The 24459-nt window shown below is 30.5% G+C and overlaps 2 protein-coding genes across 2 annotated transcripts in view; one reads left to right on the top strand and one right to left on the bottom strand.

Annotated features, from left to right (window-relative positions):
* Positions 1 to 7899: 7899 nt before the first annotated feature.
* Positions 7900 to 14807, bottom strand: LOC107873029 (3-phosphoshikimate 1-carboxyvinyltransferase 1, chloroplastic). Its single transcript, XM_016719734.2, has 8 exons — positions 14179 to 14807; positions 12006 to 12250; positions 11366 to 11519; positions 10156 to 10370; positions 9954 to 10071; positions 9505 to 9715; positions 8590 to 8651; positions 7900 to 8455 (listed from the first exon to the last, which is right to left on the bottom strand). The coding sequence occupies exons 1-8, from the start codon at positions 14518 to 14520 to the stop codon at positions 8237 to 8239; spliced, it is 1566 nt and encodes a 521-aa protein (XP_016575220.1). The 5' UTR covers positions 14521 to 14807; the 3' UTR covers positions 7900 to 8236.
* Positions 14808 to 21040: 6233 nt separating this feature from the next.
* LOC107873024 (protein NRT1/ PTR FAMILY 7.3) overlaps positions 21041 to 24459 on the top strand; it is a 7632-nt gene continuing 4213 nt past the window's right edge. The window contains exons 1-2 of the mRNA XM_016719724.2: positions 21041 to 21266; positions 23299 to 23387. Coding sequence (XP_016575210.2) covers positions 23325 to 23387 — 63 coding nt within the window. The 5' untranslated portion in view covers positions 21041 to 21266; positions 23299 to 23324. The remainder of the gene's footprint in view (positions 21267 to 23298; positions 23388 to 24459) is intronic.

Consider the following 24459-nt stretch of genomic DNA (forward strand, 5'->3'; position numbering starts at 1 on the left):
TATGCATATATATCTGAATATGTATTTACAAAGATACATATCTGACTCACATGTATATATAAACATATATGACACAAAATTTCTATAATAAAATGACAATTATATACATATACATATAAATAAAGGTAATAAAAAAATACATGATAGATATCTTAAACAGTAAAAGAAAACAAATAAGTACATATGTTACCCTCTAAAATGACATAGTATGTACAGTTCAAAGACAAATCCAACACCGTATAAAATACATATAGCTCTACATATGTTTTTACAGAATATATACCTGATCCATATGCATATTCTTATTTTATATGAGTCACTTTTATATTTCACAAATACATACAAAGATATATAGTATAGTTATGTTTGTTACTGTTTAATATGAATATGATATGTATATCGTAAATACATATGTGTGTTTTGTACCGTAAATACATATCCAGATCTGTATGACTATGTATTTTATATATTTTTTGAATATGTGTATATGATAGACATATTTGTCTTTTCAAAATAAAAGTTAGAGATAGAAGAGTAAAAAAGAAAAAAAAAAGAAAAAAATGAAAAAAAGAGAAGTAAAAAAGAAAAAAAAAGAAAGAAAGGGAAATAGAAGTGTAAAAATAAAAGAAAAAAAAGAAATAAAATAAAATAAAAAAGAAAAAGAAGAAAACGAAAATAGAAAAAGAAAAAAAAGACATGAGAAAGGAAAAGAAAAAAGAAAACGAAAAAGGAAAGAAAAAAGAGAAATAGAAGAGAGAAAAAAAAGTGAAAATAAAAAAAAAGAAAATAAAATAAAATAAAAAAATAAAATGATAAAGAAAATAAGATGAAAAAAAAGAGGGTAAAAGATATGACTATATTTGGGGGAGGTGAAATAGTGAAGTGAAAATAGGAAATGTAAAGTAGTGAAAGTAAAACATGCACTTGCCTAGTTAATGAGTAAAATAATGTTACTCTTGCTATAAATAGTAATTTTACAAAAATATTACTATTTATTGTAATCATAATTTTAAATATGCTACTTTCTGTAATTTTTCATTATCTAAATGCTCTTGCGACAATATTTTGATTCCTATATACTAAACGAACACAATAAATAACTTGAAGTTGCTTCTTTCTCAATGTTCCTTGTATTAGGTCCACAAAACTCATGCTCCCAATTAGATCTTGGCACTAGTCTAACATTAATCAAATTTTACCAACAAGGACTTCCTTTTTTGTCTTAAGTTAAATTCCTACAATTTGATGTTATATTTATGCATAGATTTTTGGTTTGTTATCAATTAGAGAAGTTTATTTTCTAGAAGAATCAAATCATATAGCTAATAAGTCCTCTTCAATTTGGAAAATTTTACTTTTCATTTTACCTAATGAAAGCTATATTTTTCTAAACATGAAAGCGGACAACGGCAACTATGTTAAAAATGTAGTAATTCTCCTTCTAAAACGAATTATGACTTGCTTAAGAAAAGTTAAAACATAGCAATTATTAATTAACACCTTACTGATTACCTTTATTAGATCAATTGTTTTTTCCATATTTAGAATGCATATTTATTTATATTAATAAAATTCATAAAATAAATTTGACTTATTTTCCCACACATTTTTTTGACTTTTGCACGTTTTTCACCTTTCACAAATTTTCTGAACTTATCGTTCCTCTGTTTTTTTCCCTTCTAGATATTTTCCATTTGGGGTATAATCAGAAAATTATCTTGCTTCATGCAATGAAGTATATATATTGAACTTCCATATTCTTTTTTCTTTTTTGCTTTGCAAGATGCATGTGATATGGTCGCTCAATTAATAATTTTTGTAATTCTTTTCCAGGAGCTCCTACCCTTTCGTTTCTGAGTTTCGGCTAGAACTAGAATCTTAGAATTGAAAGTGAAAGGTGTTTTTCATCAAAGCAACACTCTCTTATTTCAGTTAGTAGTATATTATCTCGAAAATTACTTCCTTTTTTAGAGAAAATTGAAATCAATACAAAACAAACATGTACTGCTCTAGTTAATCCCTGAGATATATAGCCCATAGATTTTGTTCCATCAATCAACTAGAGAAAAAGAAATTAGCCACACTTTGTTTCTTTTATACCAATAAGTTCTTACACTTTCCATGTATTGAAACTTGGAGAAAAAACTTTGTGACAAAGAATATGCTTCCCTTCCCACTAATGCATATTTTGGGACCCATTAATAAGGACAAATAAAGTTAGGTTTCTTGTCTATTGATTTTTCACATCCTTCCACATGGCATTTGTTCTCTAAAAATGCCAAAAGGAAAGAAGAAAAAGAAAAGATGAAACTTGAAAGGCAATAGGACTCCATTTTTTACATATACATGTGTACATCATAAGTCCAAAATTCAAAAAATTGCTTACATCCAATATCTATTGGATATTGCAATAGATGTTGGGTCGTAGATCGCTCCATGTGAGTTAATTCCATATGTATGAAAGCAGTGGCGGAGCCAAAATTTTCATCAATAGGGGTTCAAAATCGAAAAATATAAACACATAAACTAACCGAAGGAGGTTCAACATCAATTATATATACATAAAAAAATTATTTTTACTATATAAAAATAGTACATAATTTTCCGTCGAACCCCCTAATCATAAGGTGGCTCCGCCACTGTATGGAAGGGGTATAACTAAAAAGTTACAAAAATCACAACGTTATTAATTAGTTGAATCGATCTCTTCACTCCTCAAAGAAGAATGTGCAGAGTCCGAAAATATTGAGTCTACTGCATGCAATTATTATAATAATGCTATCGTTTTAGAATTGTTTTTTATGACCTTATGTTCATGACACTAATAACTTTGTACCTGGGTCATTTTAAAGGTGATAAGAATAATCCATACACATACTTTGCATCGAATCTAGAATTTGTTAAAGACACACATAAGCCTCGAAAAAAGACTCAAAATGTGTTGAGCGCTCGCCTCGCTTAATGTGCAGCTTAGGTTCATGACACTAACAACTTTGTACCTGGGTCATTTTAAAGGTGACAAGAATAATCCATACATATACTTTGCATCTACCTAGCTAGAAGTGTGGAGGTATTTAAAAAAAAATAAAATAGAGGAGGTGATGATGAGTTAATGCAAATGGCCAAAAAGGAGACAATGTCATGTGAAAGTTCACATAAGTTTGCTGGTAATAAGGCAAACCTTGAAAGCAAGGCAAACAAAACTTCTCTTTATTTTTTTACAATTAATTAACACCTCTCCCTTATATTCAGTGGCTTTTCTTCTAAAGTTTGTTAGGCCAGCTAATATATCATGTGATCAATTTGTATCTCCATTATTATTATTAGTATCACAAAACTACTCTACTACTCTTCCTTCAACTAAATAGTATTTCTTTTTTCACTATAATGTAAAAACATTACTGACGAAAACAAAAAACACAAGAACTAGCCGTCTTTGGTTTCATGGCTTATTGTTGTTTAATTTTGTCTAGCCTAATAATACCGCTTGTTTTAGTAAATTTTACCAACCTATTGAATCAGTAGCTTCTCAAGCTCAAACATTTACTTTATATATGAAATTTGATTGAGTTAATACATAAAAATGACCCTAAACTTGACACCAAATTATAACTTTGACAATTCGCAAATATAACCTTTAACAATTCAAAACTGCACAAATATGACCTCCAATCCTATGTGGCAAAACGCGTGTTCAACACGCAAAACTGAACGCATCCAGCTTAAAATCTAAAGGCATAATACATAAATATGACTTTAAACTTTGATAGTGCACAAATATGACCTTTAACTATTCAAAACTGCACAAATATGACCTTTAAATGACTCTTCACTATTATTTTTTTCATAATTTTTGGCTCAAAGATGAAAACGACATCTAATTTCTTTTGTCATTGCGAAAAAAGAGCAATATTGAAGATTTATTAATTAGGCGGATCAGCCTCATACGAAAAAATCGAGCGGGTATGTATATATATTATAAAGCAGAGGACGAATTTAAGTTATATAATATATCTAAATATTATTTATTTAAATATTAAATTAAAGATGAAACTATACTAATAATAATAAAAATTATAGTTTTAATAAAACGTTATTAAATTAATGTTATTAAGGATAGTAGTAGTATATTAAATTAACGTTATCAAATTAACGTAATTAAAATGTTATTAAATTAACGTTATTAAAACGTTATTAAATTAACGAGGAGCAGACCTACGTGGTTGCCATGGGGTTCACCCGAACCCCCTCGGTAAAAAAATTATGTTGTATATATATAAATAGAAAATGTATATTTATATACGTATATTAATTTTGAACCACATGAAACAAGACACTTAGATAGCCCAGTGGTGTTATTTGCTTTTCTTGGGTGCTTCCTTCAGCCTACTGTGCGGGTTCGATCCCTGCTAGTGACTTTTTTTTTTTAATTAAAAAAAAAAGTTAGATGCTGCTGCTATAGAAATAAATAGAATAATAAAAATAATAATAATTTTTTAAAATTAAAAAAAAAGTTAGATGTTGCTACTATAGAAAAAAATAAATAAATAATAACAACAACAACAATAATAATAATAATAAAAACGACATCGTTTTAACACAAAAAATAAAACTTTGATTGTGCACAAATATGACCTCTAACTATTCAAAATTGAACAAATATGACCTCTCTCCAAGTCAGCCCTTTTAACGACGTGGCACCGTGTGATTGGATTACCTTTCCACGTAGGCGCGAGTGAGACTCTCGCATGGGGTTGCAAAATCGGAGATTATATTTGTTCAGGTTTTGAATAGTTAAATATCTTATTTGTGCACTATTAAAATTTAAGGTCAAAATTATAATTTGGTGTGAAGTTTAGGGTTATTTTCATGCATTAACTCAATTTGATTTAATGAAGATCTTATATATATGTCACCTTCCCACTCTTCACCATGCATCTTTAGTTCTAAATTACAAACAAGTTAAAGATTAACTATATATATCATCATTTTTTATTTATTTAAATTCATCGCATATATATATGGTGATGATGTTTTATATTGGATCAATTTTATTTTATGTGTACATGTGACTTCCTAATTGGTGAAATGAAAGATATTTAAGTCAGTCTCATCATAAAATTCTGTGGATTAATCAAAATGGAAAGTTTAGTAAAATCCATTGAATATTCAACTAATGTATCCTCGTGAACTTTATAGAATATTTACTCTCTGTCCTAATTGGGCGCCTTAATTTGAGATACATAATAGTAGAATCTTTTTCTAGTAATTAAATTCTGCTGATGATACAGATATTTAGGGGGGAGGTACAAAAATAAGAACAAAATTTGTATACATATTTTTTTCCTTTCGAACTTCACCTATGAAATTATATTGGTATATTGTTATTGTTATTGGACGGTGGGAAGGATTAAAAAGACACAGAAGGAGGTGAAGAGTATAATAATTTTATAATTTTATTACTATTATTTTAAAGAGTTGTGAGCATAATAATAAGTAGGAAGGCATGGAACATGATGGCAGCAGGTTAATAAATAAAAGAAAACAACTGTTGGGACATGGTCTGCCTTACTTCTTTGGCAACTTGTTCACATGGAGCTGGCGGTATACAAAAATATTTTTTTTATTATTATAAATTAATTTACTAAAATTTAATTCTTTAACAAGTACAACTCTTATATCTTGGACTTTTTGATATTTAGAGTTGTCATTGGATCAGACTGTAATTTTTAGTGCGATCTCGATTAATTTGAATTTGTGTAGTATAAGATTTGTTGAAAGGAAAAATATTCAAATTTTTTTTGTCATTTTTAAGATTCGAACCTATATTATTAAAAGGATAACGAAATTTTATCAATCCTATTACAATCTTTGATGTTATGATATAATTTCAATCAAATTTAAGCATGATGCTTTCTTGCTTAGACTATTTTAATTGAAAAGTGGACACCAGTTATATTATTTTTCTTAGGTCTTGTGAAATTTCTAATTTATCAGCACATTGACATCTTCTATCATTCCCTTAAGCAACCTTATACTATAGTGGATTAAAGAATGGTGGATGATGTATCATTATTCCTTAAGATTGAGACTTTCTATATAGTTGTTAATTAAGATTTAAAAACTTAATATTAAGAGAAACAAAGTTGAAAAAATAACTCTAATTATATGAATTGTCAATTGAAATAGTAGTAGCTATCATGTGCTATCTTATTATTATTATTCATTTTCGTCAACAGATCAATTTGGATCTCACCTCGAGTCATGTAACAAACTTAATTTGAAGTCTCCCAAAAATATTGAGTTTCCAATTACCTGCTAAGTATTCATCGTCCTTACTAAAAAATATATATTTCATAATATTTGTCATTTTAGAAAATCATGACATAATTAATTGTTTGTTTCAATCTTTATTCTTAGTCATAAATATGAAGAGATATTAATATAGTGCAAAAAAGAGAAATATTAAATAAAGTGAGTAATAAATAAAAATAATTTAGTTAAATTGTCTTTTAATAGTGTTTTTTTAAGGGGTGTGCAACTTAAAAAGGTGACAGATGAATAAGAATGGAGGGAGTAATTTTTAAGAATTGAAATTCGTTGGAATTATAAACTTGATGTAGTTATACTTTTTCTTTTCAATCATTGTTTTAATGTTTTCTTTCATCAATAATATAAGTCAAATTTTATGTTTAGTAAAAATTAATACGAGCAACACGAAGGCCTTTTAATTTACTTTAAACTTGTATTATTTAGACCTAAGCACTCATTTATATAGGGTGCAAATCCATCAAAAGTTACAAAATATATCAATCGAGTTTAATTAGTGCATGTATGTATAAGGTCAAATGGACATCCACTTAAATGAATATATTGAATTTATAACAACCAATTTTTCATTTTCTTAATCTGAATCAGGAAAAAACAATTAAGCTTCTATATTTAATGAAAGTTACTGTGCCAAAATACTCTCATCTATCATCTATGAATTAATTACACAAGAAAATAAGTTTAAAGAACTTTTGTTTTGTCTGATATAAGTTGTGTAGTATCTAATTTGCAAGAAATAAATTTAAATTTTTTTTTTTTTTTTATCTCATCTAGCAAAGTTCTATTGGAATAAGTTATGCATCTACTACATAACTTACTGGAATCTGATGGGACTTATGAGTTATGATCTTTTAAGATATGGCATATGTCTCTATCGGTAAGAATTAAGTTATATGCTTTGTGAGTGATGAATTGACTTGTGCTTCAAACGACATACATTTTGTAAGAATTAAATGGCATAACTTGTTATGTCTTAGAAAACATGTGTTATATTATGATACGAAATCCAATTTTTTGCCTTGCGATTATTTTTTCTGATATCAAGTGTATTTCAGTCCATTTTTGTTACTTGAAGGAAAAAAAAAAATTAAAGACCACCTCAAAATAGAAGCTTTCGTAAAAGTGACCCAAATCATAAACGGTAACCAGGTTCCGTCAGGCCCACTAGCACGACCCACTTATTTTGCACAACCCAGCCCAAGCTCCTTATTTAACTGGGCCATGATGGGCCTGTATCACACTCCAATTCTAGAAGAGCACAAAGTAAATTGAATGAGCCACGTTAACAAAGTTAATAAGCGAAAATATACAACCGGTGTATTGGATCAACCCATTTTACCTCGTTCAAATTCAGCTCAAACCGTCCATTTGCCAACCCCAATATATGTTATCTCTACCTTGTTTTGTAGCGATGTATACGCACTAGGATGCACATTATTGGCAGATTACTAGTCCTGTTTATATACTAAGATCATATTTGATATATACTAATTTTTGATAGCAGCATAGCACCCTAGAACTACACACAAGTCCAGTGCATATAATACAGTAGTATCACAAGGCTGGTCATGCTGGATCACACTTTCATTAAATTCAATCAATTAATAGAGAACAACTCCAGATAAAGGTAATTGTGTCCCCTCATGTTCAAAATACTACTGCTTATATTGCACCATGCTAGTTGATTTCAACTCTATAGTATACATGTCTTACTAGGCGAAAGAGGGAAAAAAACTCAACTTCAACAAATACAACGAACATAATCACATGACAAATGAAAAGGAGTCGAAAGCTTGGATCAAAGCTTTTCCTGTTCCGGTATGGGCACCATTTTGATTGTCAAAACTGGTGCATAGTCTCTCTTGCAGTACAATACAAAATAGTTTCTTACTAGATGGTAAGTGGTTTAGTGCTTGGAGTACTGCTGGAGAACATCAAAGTAGTTGGGGAAGGTTTTGCGAGTACAACCGGGGTCCTTTATGGTGACTGGAACATCTGCACAAGCAGCAAGAGAGAAAGCCATGGCCATTCTGTGATCATCATAAGTATCAATCTCCGTTATGTTTAACTTTTCTGGTGGGGTGATTATGCAGTAGTCCGACCCTTCTACAACTGTTGCACCCAACTGAAATTACATCCAGAAATGTCAAAGAGTAAGAAAAATAAAACAATTGATGCAATGAAATATCGAGAATTTTTTCAAGACTACATTATAGGGGTGTAAGCTACTAATGTCATGAAGCCAGCTAAGATGTTTACCTTCCTAAGTTCCGTACATATGGCAATCATCCGCTCAGTTTCCTTAACTCTCCAGCTAGCAACTGACAGAGAAAAGAGGAGTATCTAAAATGTTTAGCACAATAAAGAAAGAACGAGAGGAAAATAATATGACAGCAATTCTGAAACATTTATCACTTCATTCCACAAAAATTCCTTATTCTTATAAGGTCTTCAAACAGTTAAATATTTGAATTTGTTTTGGATTTCTTATACATCAACAAGAAACTATATACACCTACCCCACTCTAGAAAGATCAGACATATCTTTTTTTCCGGGGTGGGGGGATGGGGGCGGTGCGGAGATCAAGTTGAAGTAGTTGATAAAAAAAAGATATGTATTTGATCTTCAGACATATCTTCAATCCCTTCTCCTTTATTTTTAGGATGACTTCTTTACTATTGTATTGTCTTTCCATACTTGTTTTTGATATTGTTTTACTTGAGCCAAGGGTTTATCAGAGACGACCTATCTATCTTCACAATGTAAGGGCAAGGCTGTGTACACACCACCCTCCCTGGATCCCACTTGTTTGGATTACAAAAGATATATTGTTGTTGTTGTGTATCTAACCAGAACTCAAGTTATCCTACTTCCTATCATCACTTCCTCATATAATGTTGGAACTCTTCATTTGCTTTCAAATGCACCCAAATACGTAGCACATGGATTTGATTACTTTGTATGGATCCTTCTCCTCAGACACCCTAAACTACCTAGGGAGATCTCTTTGCACATTTTAGCCAGGTTATCACAGAATTTTAACTCATTATGCAGGGAAATGCTCTTATATTGAAGAATAGTCTCCCAGGACCCAATCAGCTAAGAATTATTTCTTAATGAAAAGAAAGTGCCTCAATTAGATTTGAATTCCCAGGAAACAAGGCTAGCCATACCGTCTCTTATGGTAGTAGGACCATCAGCAAAAAGTGCAACTACAGCAAGAGTCATGGCAACATCTGGCATTTTGTTCATGTTCACGTCAATGGCACGCAAATGTTTCATTCCAGAAGAGTTCCTCGGAGGTCCTTTAACCGTGACGCTATTCTCTGTCCACGTAACATCTGCCCCCATCTTCTCGAGGACCTCGGCAAACTTAACATCCCCCTTCACAAACCAAATATAAAGATCCAAAGTAAGGCCCTTGTTTGAAAATTACCTTATGCAGTGATAAGACTAAGATGTAGACCACACATTGCACTCTTATTTTTTAGTACTTACACAAGATTACGCTTGTGAATAGAAGAAAAATAGGAAGTATTATGGTGCTGTCGCAAATTCCAAGCACAAGATGTAAAAGTTTAGAATGTGATTGCCTCCAAGATCATTCTGGCATGATTAATACCTGTAAACTGCTTGTTCCACAACCTTCAACAGTGACAGTTCCACCTGTGACAGCTGCACCCGCCAAAAAATAGCTAGCACTTGAGGCATCTCCTTCCACATATGCTTTCCCAGGAGACCTGCGATATTCTTGTAACTGTTAGCTTCACATATCAGTGGAACCAGATTATCAAAGACATTAACACAGAGTAAAACAGACTTACTTGTACTTCTGACCTCCTTTTACAAAGAATCTATTCCAGCTACTAGTGTGCTCCACAAAGACACCAAATCGCTCCATCAACTTCAGCGTCATTTCAACATAAGGTACAGAAATCAGTTTGTCAACTATTTCAATATCCACATCTCCTACTGCCAATGGAGCGGCCATAAGCAGAGCAGTCAGGTATTGGCTGCTGATAGATCCAGAGAGCTTTACCTGAGAGATAGAAAGGGAGTATAAATTGACAAGAACTCAAAAATGGTTATCTTATATCTTTCCATACTAGGAAAGAAGCTGACTGGTGCAGCACGACAACGTATGAATTATGATTCATCAACATATGTTAAAAGAATATTGCAGAATCAAATGTATCTTCTTTAATTTAGTAGCAGCAACAAGGAACATGGAAGAGATCAAATGGAGGGGACAAGAAACTTTTGATGGAAACAAAGCCAAAATAGAGGGGCACAGTAAGTTACTTGAAAAAATCTTTAATTCTGCCTTCCGCATTTAGGGCTTTTCACTAAGTAGATAGAGACTAGAATTTTCTTTTTAGTTAATAGACAAGTTTGATACATGCAAAAAATATATACTGACTATACACTAATCTACTCTGTGGCGAGAAAGAGTACATGCTTGTACTTAGATTGTCCCCTCTCTTATAGCTTAAGCTTTTTAGATGAGGCTGGTTGCGTAACGCAAGATGGTACCGGACCAAGGTTGAGGTTTTGGGTTCAAGTCTCATCTCCACGCATTTTTCATCCATAACTCATCGTATCCAACTGACGAGAGGCATCTTTTGGTTTTATTATTCAGGATCCAAAATCAGATCTATTTATGGAACAAGCAAAAGTAAGGCAGTTTCTCCCAAGCATAAGATATTTATCTTTTCAAGCAAAGGCGTCATTGCATATTTGCATTTACAACACTGTTCATCATTAAGGGCAGCCCAGTGCACTAAAGCTACCGCTATGCGCGGTGTCCGGGGAAGGGCCCCACCACAAGGGTGTATCGTACGCAGCCTTACCTTGCATTTCTGCTAGAGGCTGTTTCCAAGGCTTGAACCCGTGACCTCCTGGTCACATGGCAGCAACTTTACCAGTGGACTTCTGGTCATTAGATAATACTATTCCTAGTTAAAGACGATTGTAGCAACAGGCCACCACTTACTAACATTATACATGTGGACATAATAAAACTATAATCCTCACCTTCCCTCCTGGAAGACCGCCCTTGCTGACTATTCGAACAGGGGGACATTTCGTACCAAGGAAACAATCGACCTCTGCGCCAAGCTGCTTAAGACCATCAACTAAATCACCAATTGGTCTCTCTCTCATCCTTGGAACTCCATCAAGTACATATCTGCAGCACACAAATTATTCATGGAGTTACCGCTTACCACAAGGTGCCACTTTCTACAGATCAAAAAAAAAAAAAAAAAGAAGAAGAAGAAACAACTTTGACTAAAAAGAAACAGCAAACAAAAGTATGCTCCCTTGTAGTCTTGATTAACAAAGATCGTAAAACACGACATACAAAAGAACACATGCATATCTGAAGCTCCCAAAGCAGCATATCCAGATTACTAAACCTTTGAAGACCTAACTGACATGTAATTAATCACCAAGCAGCAACTATAATCTAACCAAAAAGCAGATTAAATTGTTGATGTGCATTTCAAAAGCTTTTGCTACATATACAAAAGATGCAATTCATGAAGACTATCAAAATGGATTCAAAAGCAAATCCACCAAAACAAAAACTACAAAGAAACAACACCGGAAAAAAGAAGAGAAGAAAAAAGCAAAGAGGAAAAATGAAGGTAAGAAGAAGGAAAGATTGAAAGACCTTGAATGTCCACCAGCTGCAGTAACTGCTGCTGTCAATGGCCGCATCGCAGTTCCTGCATTTCCAAGGAACAGTTGGATTTCTTCCTCGGAATTTTCGCCAACAGGAAACTGCCCGCCACAACCTTCCACAATTGCTCGTTGGTTTTCATTGTCATCTTCTACATTAAGTCCAAGTGTTTTCAATGCACCAAGCATGTAATGAATGTCATCACTACTTAGTAAATTGTCAACAACAGTCCTTCCCTGAAATTCAAGTGCCAGTGACATGAAATGGCAGCACAAGGTGATAAATAACATATATCAAGAATATGGAAGTATGTAAATATCATTCGACAATTAAAGAACAAAGGGACATGAATAATTGTCAGCTTAAGCAGCTTAAAGAGGTAGAACGGTGGAGCTATTAGTACTACTGTATAAGTTGTTCAGGACACCATGAGCTTGGGAAGAGAGTTCCAGTTGGACAGGGCAAATTACACCAAGAGTAACGTATCGCTTTCAACCCTTTTCTCCCTTCACCTACTTAATTTGTATCGTTTCATCATTGACGGTGAAACCCTAACAAGCTCAATCAATTAAGAAACAAGAAACACCTTGTCCAAATTTATACCTAACCCACCTCAATGCAACAAAAGATGAAAGTTTGGCACATCAATTTGCTCGACAGATTGACATAATACAATCATTTCAATAGAAATCAAAACATCAAGTGAAAAATAAGATGCAAAAACATATATGTCTTTTAATATCTTAGTATGATTAATATTGCAAGTAGGTACTTCCATCCACTAAATACCAGCATTTTGAAGTGGTAAAAAGCATATTTAACCTCAATGCAGAAGTCAGTGTATTGAAATGAAGTATCATATTACCATTTCAACAAAAAGTATAAACTTAGTGTGTTTGGTACAGCAGATTTCAAAGATAATATTTTCTTCAACGAAAAAGTTTTTTAGTGTTTGATTACCTTAAACTCAGAAAAGGTTTTCCTCAAAGGAAATGTTGTTGTTTTCCGGGTTTAGTATAATTTGTATTTTACAATAAAAACTTCAAACTAAAGTATGAACAATCAAATGAAGTTGTAAATCTGTATTCACAACTTTGAACTTTAACAATAAGTTCAATCCAGTTTATGAACACCTAAAAATGAAGTTCAAAATATTTTCTGGAAAATAGCAAAATCAAACGTTTAGAAAGAGAAGACGATTGGATGATTCAGGTCCACCAAATTCACGGTGTGTCCTTAAGGAAATTATTCCCCTCAAGTACCCGAGGTTATGGAATTTATCTTCCTAGGCTAAAATAAATTACTTCGACAGAATAGCAGTACCTCAAACTCGAACTACGGACGCACTCAACAATTTGCAAATCACACTCGAGTTTTTAGGAAAAAGAAGAGTGTGTTTTTACTTTAAAATTTTGTGCCTATACCTGAGGAAAAAATCAAATATTTATAGCCAAAAGATGTTGCTTCGGAAAGGAAGCAGTGGTTCATCCACAAATGAAGATTGATTTTTGTATCGGATTTTTGGATTAAACAATCATTAACTCTCAAGTTTCAAATGAATTTTGTCCAAACATTTGACAAATCCAAATCCAAAGCCGAACCGAGCGACAACGGCGTGAGGCTTGTCTTCTTCTTGCGTCACTATGCACATGAAGGAATGCTTCTATATTTAAGCATAAAGATGTTTCCTTACTACGCTATTTTCATAAAGTGAATACACATTTCACTTTCTCTCCATTTTCCATTCACATTTCACTAGAACCCAACAAATGTTTCCACCAAAAAGGGGCATTTTCCTTCATAAATACCCCAGCTCTTGTCTAATTTTACATGTCTCAATTAACGCTTATTCATTGTTGTTGACTTTAATACCTCACAATATCATCAAAAGATTACTTCATCTACCTAAACCATATAGAATACCATAAGTCACCTACTTTTACACACAAGAAAGTGATCAAGAAAATAATTTCCTGAGAGAAACATTTTCCTCCATACAAAAATCATTCCTAATGTAAACCAGAATGCCAGATAAAAGACAAATCACACCATTTACACATTCAACTAACTACACCAAAGAGAAAAGGACCAAATCTTCAAGCCAATTCAGTTCACAATCCATCAAAGTAAATCAAAAGGGGGACAAAAAAGTTGGTTACTTTACCTCAGAAAGGGCAGCAAGAAGGAGAATCCGATTGGAAAGTGACTTAGAACCAGGCAATTTAACAGTACCAGATATATCTTTAATGGGTTCCAGCACAATCTCATTGGGTGCCTCTGCAGTAGCCACTGATGCAGAAATCCTAAGACTTGACCTCTCCATCCTCAAAACTGAATCTTTCTTCAACACCCTTAAAGATTTTGCTGAATTTTGGGTTACTTTCTTTGTTCCAATGAAAAGTGAATGTGAAAAAAGAGGACCCTTTTGGGTTTTAGGAAGACTGGAATTCAGATTAAGGGAATTAAGGGTCTGTATCCCTTGTGCCATGTTGCTAATTTGTGCCATTCTTGAATTTTTTTATTTTTTTTCACTCCCTTTTTTGTGCTGTTGAAGTTGTTAAAGATTATATTTTGGCTTGTTTTTTTTGTTTGAGAAATTTGCAAGTGTATAAGAAAATGGATGGGGTAGGGAGGGTAGGTAGATTGAAGAGGTTAGGCAATTAAGCAAATAGGAAGTAGGAGTCCAATGTCACCTTCACCAACCACCTTTTGTCTAATGTTTAGCTTGAAGCCATCAAGGGTTGTTGAGGACAACTTTTTGAGGGTAGTTGTGCATTTGACTAATGTAGAGATTTTGCAAAAATGATCCCTTAATTTTCAATTTCTTTTAACTAAGGGTGTGTTTGGTAGAGTTTTGGGATACAGGGTGTGTTTGGGACTTTGGATTAAAAAGGACAAATAAGTTATCCAATTAAGTAGGAGTCCTTCAAATTTTTTAAATTAGGTGGGAGGGACAAATTTTTTTTGAGTTTTTTTTTTAAAGTTTTTTCGTTCGAACAACTTTGGTAGTTGTTCGATAACTTTGCGAAGTTGTTCAACAACTATCAAAGTTGTTCAACAACTGCGCAAGTTGTTCAACAATTAGGCACAGTTGTCCTACAACTGCACCTAGTTGCTGAACAACTAGGCGTAGTTGTTCGACAACTGAGAGAAGTTGTTTAACAACCGCATGAAGTTGTTCAGACAACTAACGTAGTTATTCCACAATTATCCCACTTGTTCAAGGGATTTAGTTTTTTTTAGGGACAAGTTTGTGGGACCAACTTGTCCCTTTTTTTAATTGGAAACTTGTCAGGGCCTTCTAGATCATTTTTCTCGGTGTGTTTGGTACTGAAAAAAGTTTTCCTGAAAAATAGGTTGGTTTTCTATTTATTTTGTCATGTTTGGTTGCTAAGTGAAAAATATTTTTCGAAAAATATTTTATGGTGTTTGGTTGGTGAGTAGAAAATATTTTTCAAAAAAATATTTTTTAGAAAATACTACTAACTGTTAACTAATATATTACTGTCTCTAACAACTCAACAATTTGTAAAAACTAATTTAACAATATCAAATACTAAAATATTACAAGTCACTAAAATTTAAGTAATTACTAATTAGCAAATATAGAAGACACTTTTCAACATTTTGTCAGGACAATCTCAAGATACTACAATCAATAGAAATACGACGGAACGACAAGCTTATTCAACTTTGTGAAACAAGCTACATCGATGACAAATGGAATATGCAATTACCAAAAGTAACATAGGTAAGTCTTCCTCTATGCATATGAAAATAAGTATATTCAACGAACATTGAAAAAGGAGAAAATTCGGGTTTCACTATTTTTTATTTCAAGCAGTGAAAAATTGAAGTAAAAAGTACAGTAACAAATATTTCTGAGTAATGTGAATATGCGTGTTATTGGGATGGGGACATAAGTCACATTTGTCATTCATTTTCTAAAAAATGACTTCCCTTGACCCATGAGGTAAGTCATTTTCCCTCAAAGAGAGAAAAATGAGTTATTTTGAAAAATATTTTTCCAACAATCTACTACAATCAAATAAGGAAAAATAAGAAAATATTTTTCTAAAAACATTTTCCATCATACCAAACACACCCAATCTTTTATTATTTGGAGTAGGTTTATTTTGATTCTGTAAATATTATAATTTGAGCTTATTTAATTCTTTAAACTTGTTAAAATGGAGTGCTTTTGGTCTTCCTAGTATGAATATTTCCGTGATTCAAAGGCTAAGACATGATGTTTTTCTATTGAAAATTTGAAAGGGTGAAAATCATTTCTCACTTCAAGTTTACTTTAAAAATTAATTTTTTCCTCTACTTTTAATAATAAGTATTCTTCCTCTTTTTATCTTAACAATATCTATTTTAATCTTGGTATTAGCAATATCTTCTTATAGTATACATTATTTATTATAGTCAAATATTTATATATTTTTATTTAAATTTTTTAGTATAATCTTTTTAATGAACTTGTCACAAAAGCTAATATTATTTTTTATGATTGTTATTTTATTGAGATAATGGACAAGTATTTTTCGTCTCCCCCAAAAGAAGTACAAAAATATTCTAATACTTGACGGCCAGATCAGCAAAAATGAGTTTATGTGGTAATAGGTCTCCCTTTAAGTTTAGGTGTGTCATAACAACTTCAAATATAGTTTAAGGGTACCTTGTCCCTTATCTCTTATATATATATATATGCACATGAGTTTCGATATACTCCCTAGATTCTTTTTTACTTGTCACTTTTCATTTTTTGACAAAATATTTTAAGATATATTTTTTCATTTTATTAATATGAAGAAGGATTGCAACTTATAGCATTTTTCATATATTTTTTGATCATCTAAATTTTAAATTTAAATATTAAATTATACATCTTAAAATGTTGGTTAAATTTCATGCAGGTTGACCTTAAAAAGCGAAATAGTGACAAGTAAAAGTGAACGGAGGGAGCATATATTTATAATATAAGTAAACTTTTGAATTAATTTAGTATAAAATATATCTCCATTTTTGTTATATGTTATATATTACATGCATTGAAATATGTTTATGAAGTTGTTTTTATTTGTTATTTTCACTAGTATAAATACATATTACTGTTTTAATTATTATTAATAAATAAATTTTCATATCATGGTCATTTATTTCATTTAGAACATCACTAACTTATATACTTAATATATGTTTCTCACGTTTTTTGTCTAAATTTTTTTTTCTTACAAAAATTTACTCTATATATTAAAAATAAAAAATATAATAATTTTAAAGAGGTAAATAAAAATTAAAATTAATAGTGTAAGGGTAAAATAGGTATTTAAAAATGACAAGTAGAAAAAGAGGGGAGAATACTTATTGTTTAAAATTAAAGGGAGCTTGATTTTAAAGTAAAGTTGAGGGGGAAATGATTTTCATGTGAATCTTCTTCGGATTTAATTGATATTCATGAAAAGAGAATTTTGTAAATTTTCTCGAAGTATTCGATTGTTGAGAAAAGTTTAGTCACATCTGGATCTCTTTATAAATATTTCAAAAATTTATGATATATTTGAGATACCTTTTTAATGGAATATGTCACTCTTTATATACTTTCTTCGTTCTATTTTACTCGTTTCAATTTGATATTACACACTGATTAAGAAAAATAATTAATATAATGACTCCGTTATCATAGTATTTTTATTAAATAATGTTTATATTTTAATTTGGAGAAAAAATAATTAATACTAATGGGGGGAGGGGGAATTATCTTGTCTTGATTAATGAAAAAAAAAGTAAAATGAAAAATCAAATTAGAAAAATTGGGACAAGTAAAATCAAAGGAAAAAAGTATGCGTGAGGTAGAGTAGTCCTCAAAAACCTTTATAGAGACTGAGTTTATCTTGTAGAGTCCTTCAGAATTTCTTGTATGTAAATGTTTCATACCTCAAAACTTGTTTAAGTATATATTTAATAAAATTGAAAGACGAGATTTGAAGTAACCATAAATTTTGTGACTTTAGATTTGTAAGTGTAATTTGTGAGAGAAGAGGTAAAAAGGCAAATTTGTGGTAGGTGGTTTTTCTTCTTAGTTTTCCTTTTTTTAAAAGAAATCCTTGGAAATGAACGATGCGTGGTAAATCTAGTCTAAAGGAAGTGTTTAGTCATGATTCTTTTTTACCTTTTTTCGAAGTAGCAACTTTAATTTATTTATGATCAACTATAATTTTAAATTTTATTTTTAAAATAAAAATTATCTCTTTTTTTTATATTGACAATAAAATATGATCAAATGTCTACTCAATTATGTTTGAGAGTTTTGAGATCGATTATATGAATCTCTATTTTTTCAACTGGCCTCCTTGCATATCATTTTTATTCGAGTAAAGTGAAAACAAAAATCGAAGTTACCTAAGGTATTGAATAATCCATGGAAAATGTTGGCATATATGCATTTTATTATTAAATAAATATGTTATGTGCATATGTTAGTGGGTATAAATTGTGTTATGAATATTATTACTTGTATTTGTTAGTGGAAGAATGTGGTTATGGATTTCTTGAAACTGCTATAACCATTAAGTCTTTATTTGTCCATTATATATGTAATTATACTTATAACTTATGTAATATCCAACTATTCATGTACCTACTTTACTACACCACATTCTTCCTATTCAATACAAGAATAGATACCTCACCTATAAATAAAGGTGGTCTTACATGTTATTGCATGTACAAGGAAATATGATAAATGTGAAAAAAATTAGAGTGTGTAGTAGTGAAAGAAAACATTTGAAGTGTACAACTATATTTACTATACAAAAGAGAGTTGTTATATTAGTGAAAGTAAGAGTTGAGATAAAGAAAATATTCAAAGTCTTTAACTATATTAACTATACAAAGAGAGTAAATATATGTTGAAAGAAGGTGTTCTTATGGTGGAGTTTTGGACTCTTCAGCTAACTAGAGTTGTTTGAATTGTACATCGTTGATGGACTGTTGTATTCTGGAGGGGACAAGTCAGGAGATATACTGCTGGATCGGTGTAGATTATGCCGCAGTGGACTTGAATCTCTTAAAGAAAATGAGATATCCGTGCCTCAGCCAAGACGAAGATTATTTTATTTTCTTCACTTTTATTCATTTTATTTTCAATTGTAATAATTATTGTAATTTGTAATTTATTACACCAACAGAAAATGTCCTGACCAATGTTCACACTATTACTACTACTTTTTATTATATTACAATTTCTTTATATATAAATGATGGAAAATAAGCACACAGCAGATGAAAATGCAAGGTGTGGTATTTGAAGGATGTTTTAGTCATTTTATTACAATTTTGCTAAATTCTTTGATGTGCTACGTTATATTTTGTTGTGAAGTATCAAAATAGTTATAGGATTTATCTAGATTAATCTTTTGCCCCTATTTCTTCAGTTTATTTCATAATTTATCTTCATACGTTTTCATAAATATGGCTAAATTGAAGGTCATTTAAAATGTCTGAAAAAATTATGATTTCATCTGACAAAAAGATTTTTTTTTTTTGTTTTCCCACAATCGGCAGCCGTGAGACTAATTCACCGTTCCATTGTCAGCGCACTAAGCGGTTGGGAACTAGCCATAGTATTTTCTCCATTCACCAAAGGTGGGGATCGAACCCCCAATCTCTTACTTAAGGAGTGAGGTGTCAAACCACCACACCAACCCTTGTGGTTCATCTCAAGAAAATTCCACATGCATGCCGTGGGATCCATTTTCAACACCACTTGTAATTTTGAATTTAATTTCTTAATTATTTATAATAATTATTTATAATATTTAATAAATTATGAAATTAACTTTTTATAAAATTTATAAAACATTAGATTACAGAATTATAACACCATGAACATCATAATTTTGGTGTGTGTTTTTATTTCAATTTATGTGACAATATTTTTTTTTTGAAGATAGAAAGTTTAAGAAAGAAAAAAGATTAAATCCTCTGTTTTAAGGCATATCACACATATGTGAATAATTAATTAATCAAATATTTTTAAAAACAATAAATTTTATTATTTTCACATAAATTGAGATAAACAAAGTAACAACACAGGTGCTCTTGTATTTAGTTTTACATATAAATTGATTATAATCAGAATGTTCCTGTATTTGTACAAGCTACATTGTTTAGTTTTGTTGGCTTATTGTTGAAATTTGAGTAAAGCATCTAGTATGTTTCTAAATTATGATCAAATTTGCTATAATACACTTCAACTTCATGGATGTTCTATTATTTTTTAACTTAATTTTAGCGTATTTTTGTCACCCTTTTATACTGATGTGATATTTTTTGTCAACTTTTTAGGATGATGTGACACCTCTTATGTGTCTCATTTTATTTTTAAAAAATTGTCATGTCAGCACAAAAGGGTAACAAAAATACAATAAAATTGAGTTCAGAGGTAATAGAATTTCTATGAAATTGTAGTGTGTCGTAGCAACTTTAGTCATAATTCGAGGGGTATTGGATGCTTATCTATTGAAATATAGAATTGCAAACTTGATTTAAATAATACTGAGTAAATGCACTGTTTCCACCCTGAACTATAAATGAAATTGTTGAGACACACCTCAACCTAAAGAAGGTCCTATTATTACCTGGACTAATTAAAATCATATTTTTTGCAACCTAAAGTGCCTACATGGCACATACGTGGACTTCAGTAAGTTGATTCACACAGTGTGCCACATAGGCCTTAAGGTTACCAAAAATACAATTTTAATTAATTGAGGGGTAATAGGACCTCCTTGTGTGTCTCAACAATTTCGTTTATAATTCAGGATAAAATAGTGCATTTTTTAAATAATATTTTATATGAAATCCAATCCAAATTTCTCACCAAAGCTGGGGACTTGAAATATGCTAAACAAAGAAAGAATTTATTTTGAAGGGATGTCAATGATTTTCTCACCAATTTTTTTTTCCTTAATTTAACTGATAATCTCTATACACCTCAAAAAAAATCAAATTCCAAAAAAGTGTTTAAATACATGAAGAAAAACTGAAGCTTGGTCACATTCTATTTGCTGTATGGTATCACTTCTGCAATTTGTGAAATGTTGTGCACATCAACAGGGAAAGCAAAAGGAAATTATCACATTAATCTTTGATCTTTTCTGCTAATTTTGTCATTAAGAGTACTAATTTGGATGATTAGTTGAGAACAAACAAGATAAGTACTGTCCGTGCATACGTCAAAACACAGTAAGTAAACTCACATTTTATTATTACTACTACTCTTTGTGGTTTAATTTATTTGTGTGATTTTGATTCTAATGGAATTTAAGGATTCATTTGGTTATGGATTTTTTTTTTGCTTTTTCGAAAACAACAGGAAGTTAATATTTGGTCATGAGAATCCCAAATAAAATTCGGAATTGTATTTGGAAAAGTGAAAAATTAAAAAAAAAAAAAAATCACTGTATGCTTTCACTAAAACTTTAATTTTTACTTTATTTTCGTGGTCAAATATCCACCAAAAAAAGGATTTTTAAATTTTATAGTCTTTATATGTTATATGCACCAAAATACTACTATCATTTAATTTCAAAGTGCCAAAGGTGTCAATGCAAAATTAAAATTAAAGAGTTGATTAATTTTTTTAAGGAAAAAGGTGTCCTTTCTTAAACGGATTAATAGAAAATTAGAACAAATAAATTAAAATATATGAGTAATATTTTTCGCTACTCCATGTGTAACTATTCTTATAAATCTTTTTTTTAGTAAAATAATAAATATATTTAAATGATCTTTCTTGAGACGAAGATCTATTAAGAACAATCTATCTATCTTTGAGGTAAAAATAAGATCTTAAATGAGATTTAAAGAAGATAAAATATGCGCAGATCAGGGTTATATGTGGGTACAAGGATCCATTTGTTGTTACCAAAGCTAGATCCTCACAGCAAGGCACTTTGAAGTATAATATTTTTGATTTGATACTTATATAACTTTTTTAAAAAGTGAAATTTTCGAAATATGTGGTTTAAAATAAATTTTAAATATTGATATAATTATAAATTATTTTATTAAGCATAATAGAGAATTTTAGGATTAAATTCGTTTTAATTTGTAGAATAGCAATAACTTTTTTTGAGACAAATTAATAAGAAAAATGTGTCACGAGTCACAAAAAGATAATAAATATTGGAGATGATAACAACTATCCGTTGAAATGCTTTCAACTTTTGTGTCAACTATACCGCATTAGAAAGACAAATAAATAAGAAACACTTTGGCAAGACACAATGGATTAAAAACATATTTTAGTAATTTAGTTGTTATAAGCTAATAAAACAAATGAAGTGTAGTTAATTTTTCTAATTTTAAGAAGCTGGAAATGCTAAAAGAGCTTTTTAATTTTGTTTCGAAGAAGTTACTTCCGCATCTCAAAATACTTATCATTTTTATTAAAAATATTACTTAAAAATAGCATTAGTCATTTTAAATTTAAGACAATTTTTTTTTTCCATTTTACCTTTATTAGTAACTGTTATTGAAGTCTATAAATACTTCAATTTCGACACATAAATAGATTAAATACTCAATCAAGAGAGATTATATCTTAAGACATAAATAAGAGTGAAATAGTTAAACACCCGGATTAATTACTTCATCTGTCCCAAGTCATATGACACACTTTCTTTTATACTTCATTTTAAAAAGAATATCACATTTTCATAATTAAAAACAATTTAGCTTTTTTTATTTTTTACTTACCCTCTATAGACTATAATCGATAGGAGAGAGTTGCTGAAATGATAAAGAACTAAGCACCTCTCACTTCAAACTCTAATATCGTGAGTTCGAGTCACCAAACAATCATAAATGACATAAGGGCAAAACATAATCTCCAAAAACAGAAAAAGATAGAACAAAAAGGCTCCTTTAAAGAGATTTTTACTTGAATTCACTTTGACTGTTTTGTTGGCTATATTCCAAACTTGTTGGCCCATCCTCTTATCTTTCCACTTTTTTATGTCACTTTGCCTATATATCCACACTTCTATTTCCCAGACTTTCATGTTATCCCAGGTTTAATCTTACTAACCCCCCCTTTTACTAAAAGAAAATAGACATATATACCTAGCCCAATAAATATATGCATGGTTCTCACGTATAATAGAAAACTATATTATATACCCTCAAAAGCCCCATTAAAGATTGCCTTTTCAGTACTATAAATTCCTAGTTTTACTTCTCATTTTCTCTTCATTCTGCTGCTTTCTTGTTTTAGTTTCCCCTAGCTAGGAACCATCAACCATGGACACAAAACAGATGTCTGCTGTCAGAGATGAATCCTCAGTTAACATGACTGAATCCGAGGTACATTTTCTCATCATCAAATTAATCTTTTTTTTTTTTAAAAAAAATATGCAGATTGTCTTACAGATGTACTCGCTTTCAAAAACTAAGATTTACAGTTTATTCTCTATCTCTTTTTTGAGTATTGAGAACGTAATAAGTATCAGTAGCGTATTGATCAGTTAGATGAGTTACATGTATTATACATTAGCTCCTGATGGATTCATTTATTTTTTTACTTCTAACAATCTGATATTTGATTCGTCAGTTTGATATTACTCGATACTTTGGAGTTGAACTTTAGTATATATGTAATTATGTGATATTAGATTTTGAATTCATTGTCTTAAAACTCAGAATTTACAGCGTCTAAATTATAAATTTGTTGCAGCAAAAAGGATGCATAGGATAAAGCTTTCTGTACTAGATATACACTATTGTAGTTGATTTGATATGAAAAAAAAATAACTACAGAAAAAAACAAACGAAAATATATGGTAATCATGCATGATCAATGTTTTGTTGTAAATATGATGAAAAATATATGGTAATCATCGTCCATCATTGTATTGTCACTTGTTTATGTGACCAAAAAGCTTGATACATATATTACTTTATTGATATAATGAATGTGAAGCCGCCTAATTAATCAATCAAATAAACGACGAAAAAAAAAATTAAGAGGCATGCTTAGTTAATTTATTTATCAATCTCACTAAGAAATGAATTTGGCATTTTCTTTCTTTCTTTTCTTTTTAGAAATAATTAGCTTCAAAAAGATTGTGATTTTTTATGTTTTTTAAAATATTTTTTTAATTCTCTATTACTGCATGCTTTCTTCTCGTGCATCATGCAAATAAGAACCTTCAAAAGGATAATGATTGATCCCACCTACCTTATTTTTACTCTATACTCTAATATTCATGGATAAATAGTAGTTAAATTGTTTTCTTTTTCACTCTTCAGATCAGTTCTGTTTATATATTTAAATAAGAGAATAAAAAGAATCCTATCGAGCTACAAATATTTTAAAATGTATTTTGTACATGCAATAATATATATATATATATATATATATATATATATATATATA

This window comes from Capsicum annuum, chromosome 1 (genome assembly GCF_002878395.1).
Source record: "Capsicum annuum cultivar UCD-10X-F1 chromosome 1, UCD10Xv1.1, whole genome shotgun sequence".
Taxonomy (NCBI): domain Eukaryota; kingdom Viridiplantae; phylum Streptophyta; class Magnoliopsida; order Solanales; family Solanaceae; genus Capsicum; species Capsicum annuum.

What these genes read in the sequence shown, in the direction of transcription:
- LOC107873029 (XM_016719734.2), bottom strand. Translation starts at nt 14,520, where the DNA reads ATGGCACAAATTAGCAACATGGCACAAGGGATACAGACCCTTAATTCC. An exon ending in GTGGAACAAGCAGTTTACAG is followed by an intron (nt 9,716 to 9,953) that starts GTATTAATCATG and finishes TGGTTTGTGAAG; the next exon opens with GGGGATGTTAAGTTTGCCGA. An exon ending in TCCTACTACCATAAGAGACG is followed by an intron (nt 8,652 to 9,504) that starts GTATGGCTAGCC and finishes TTTCTCTGTCAG; the next exon opens with TTGCTAGCTGGAGAGTTAAG.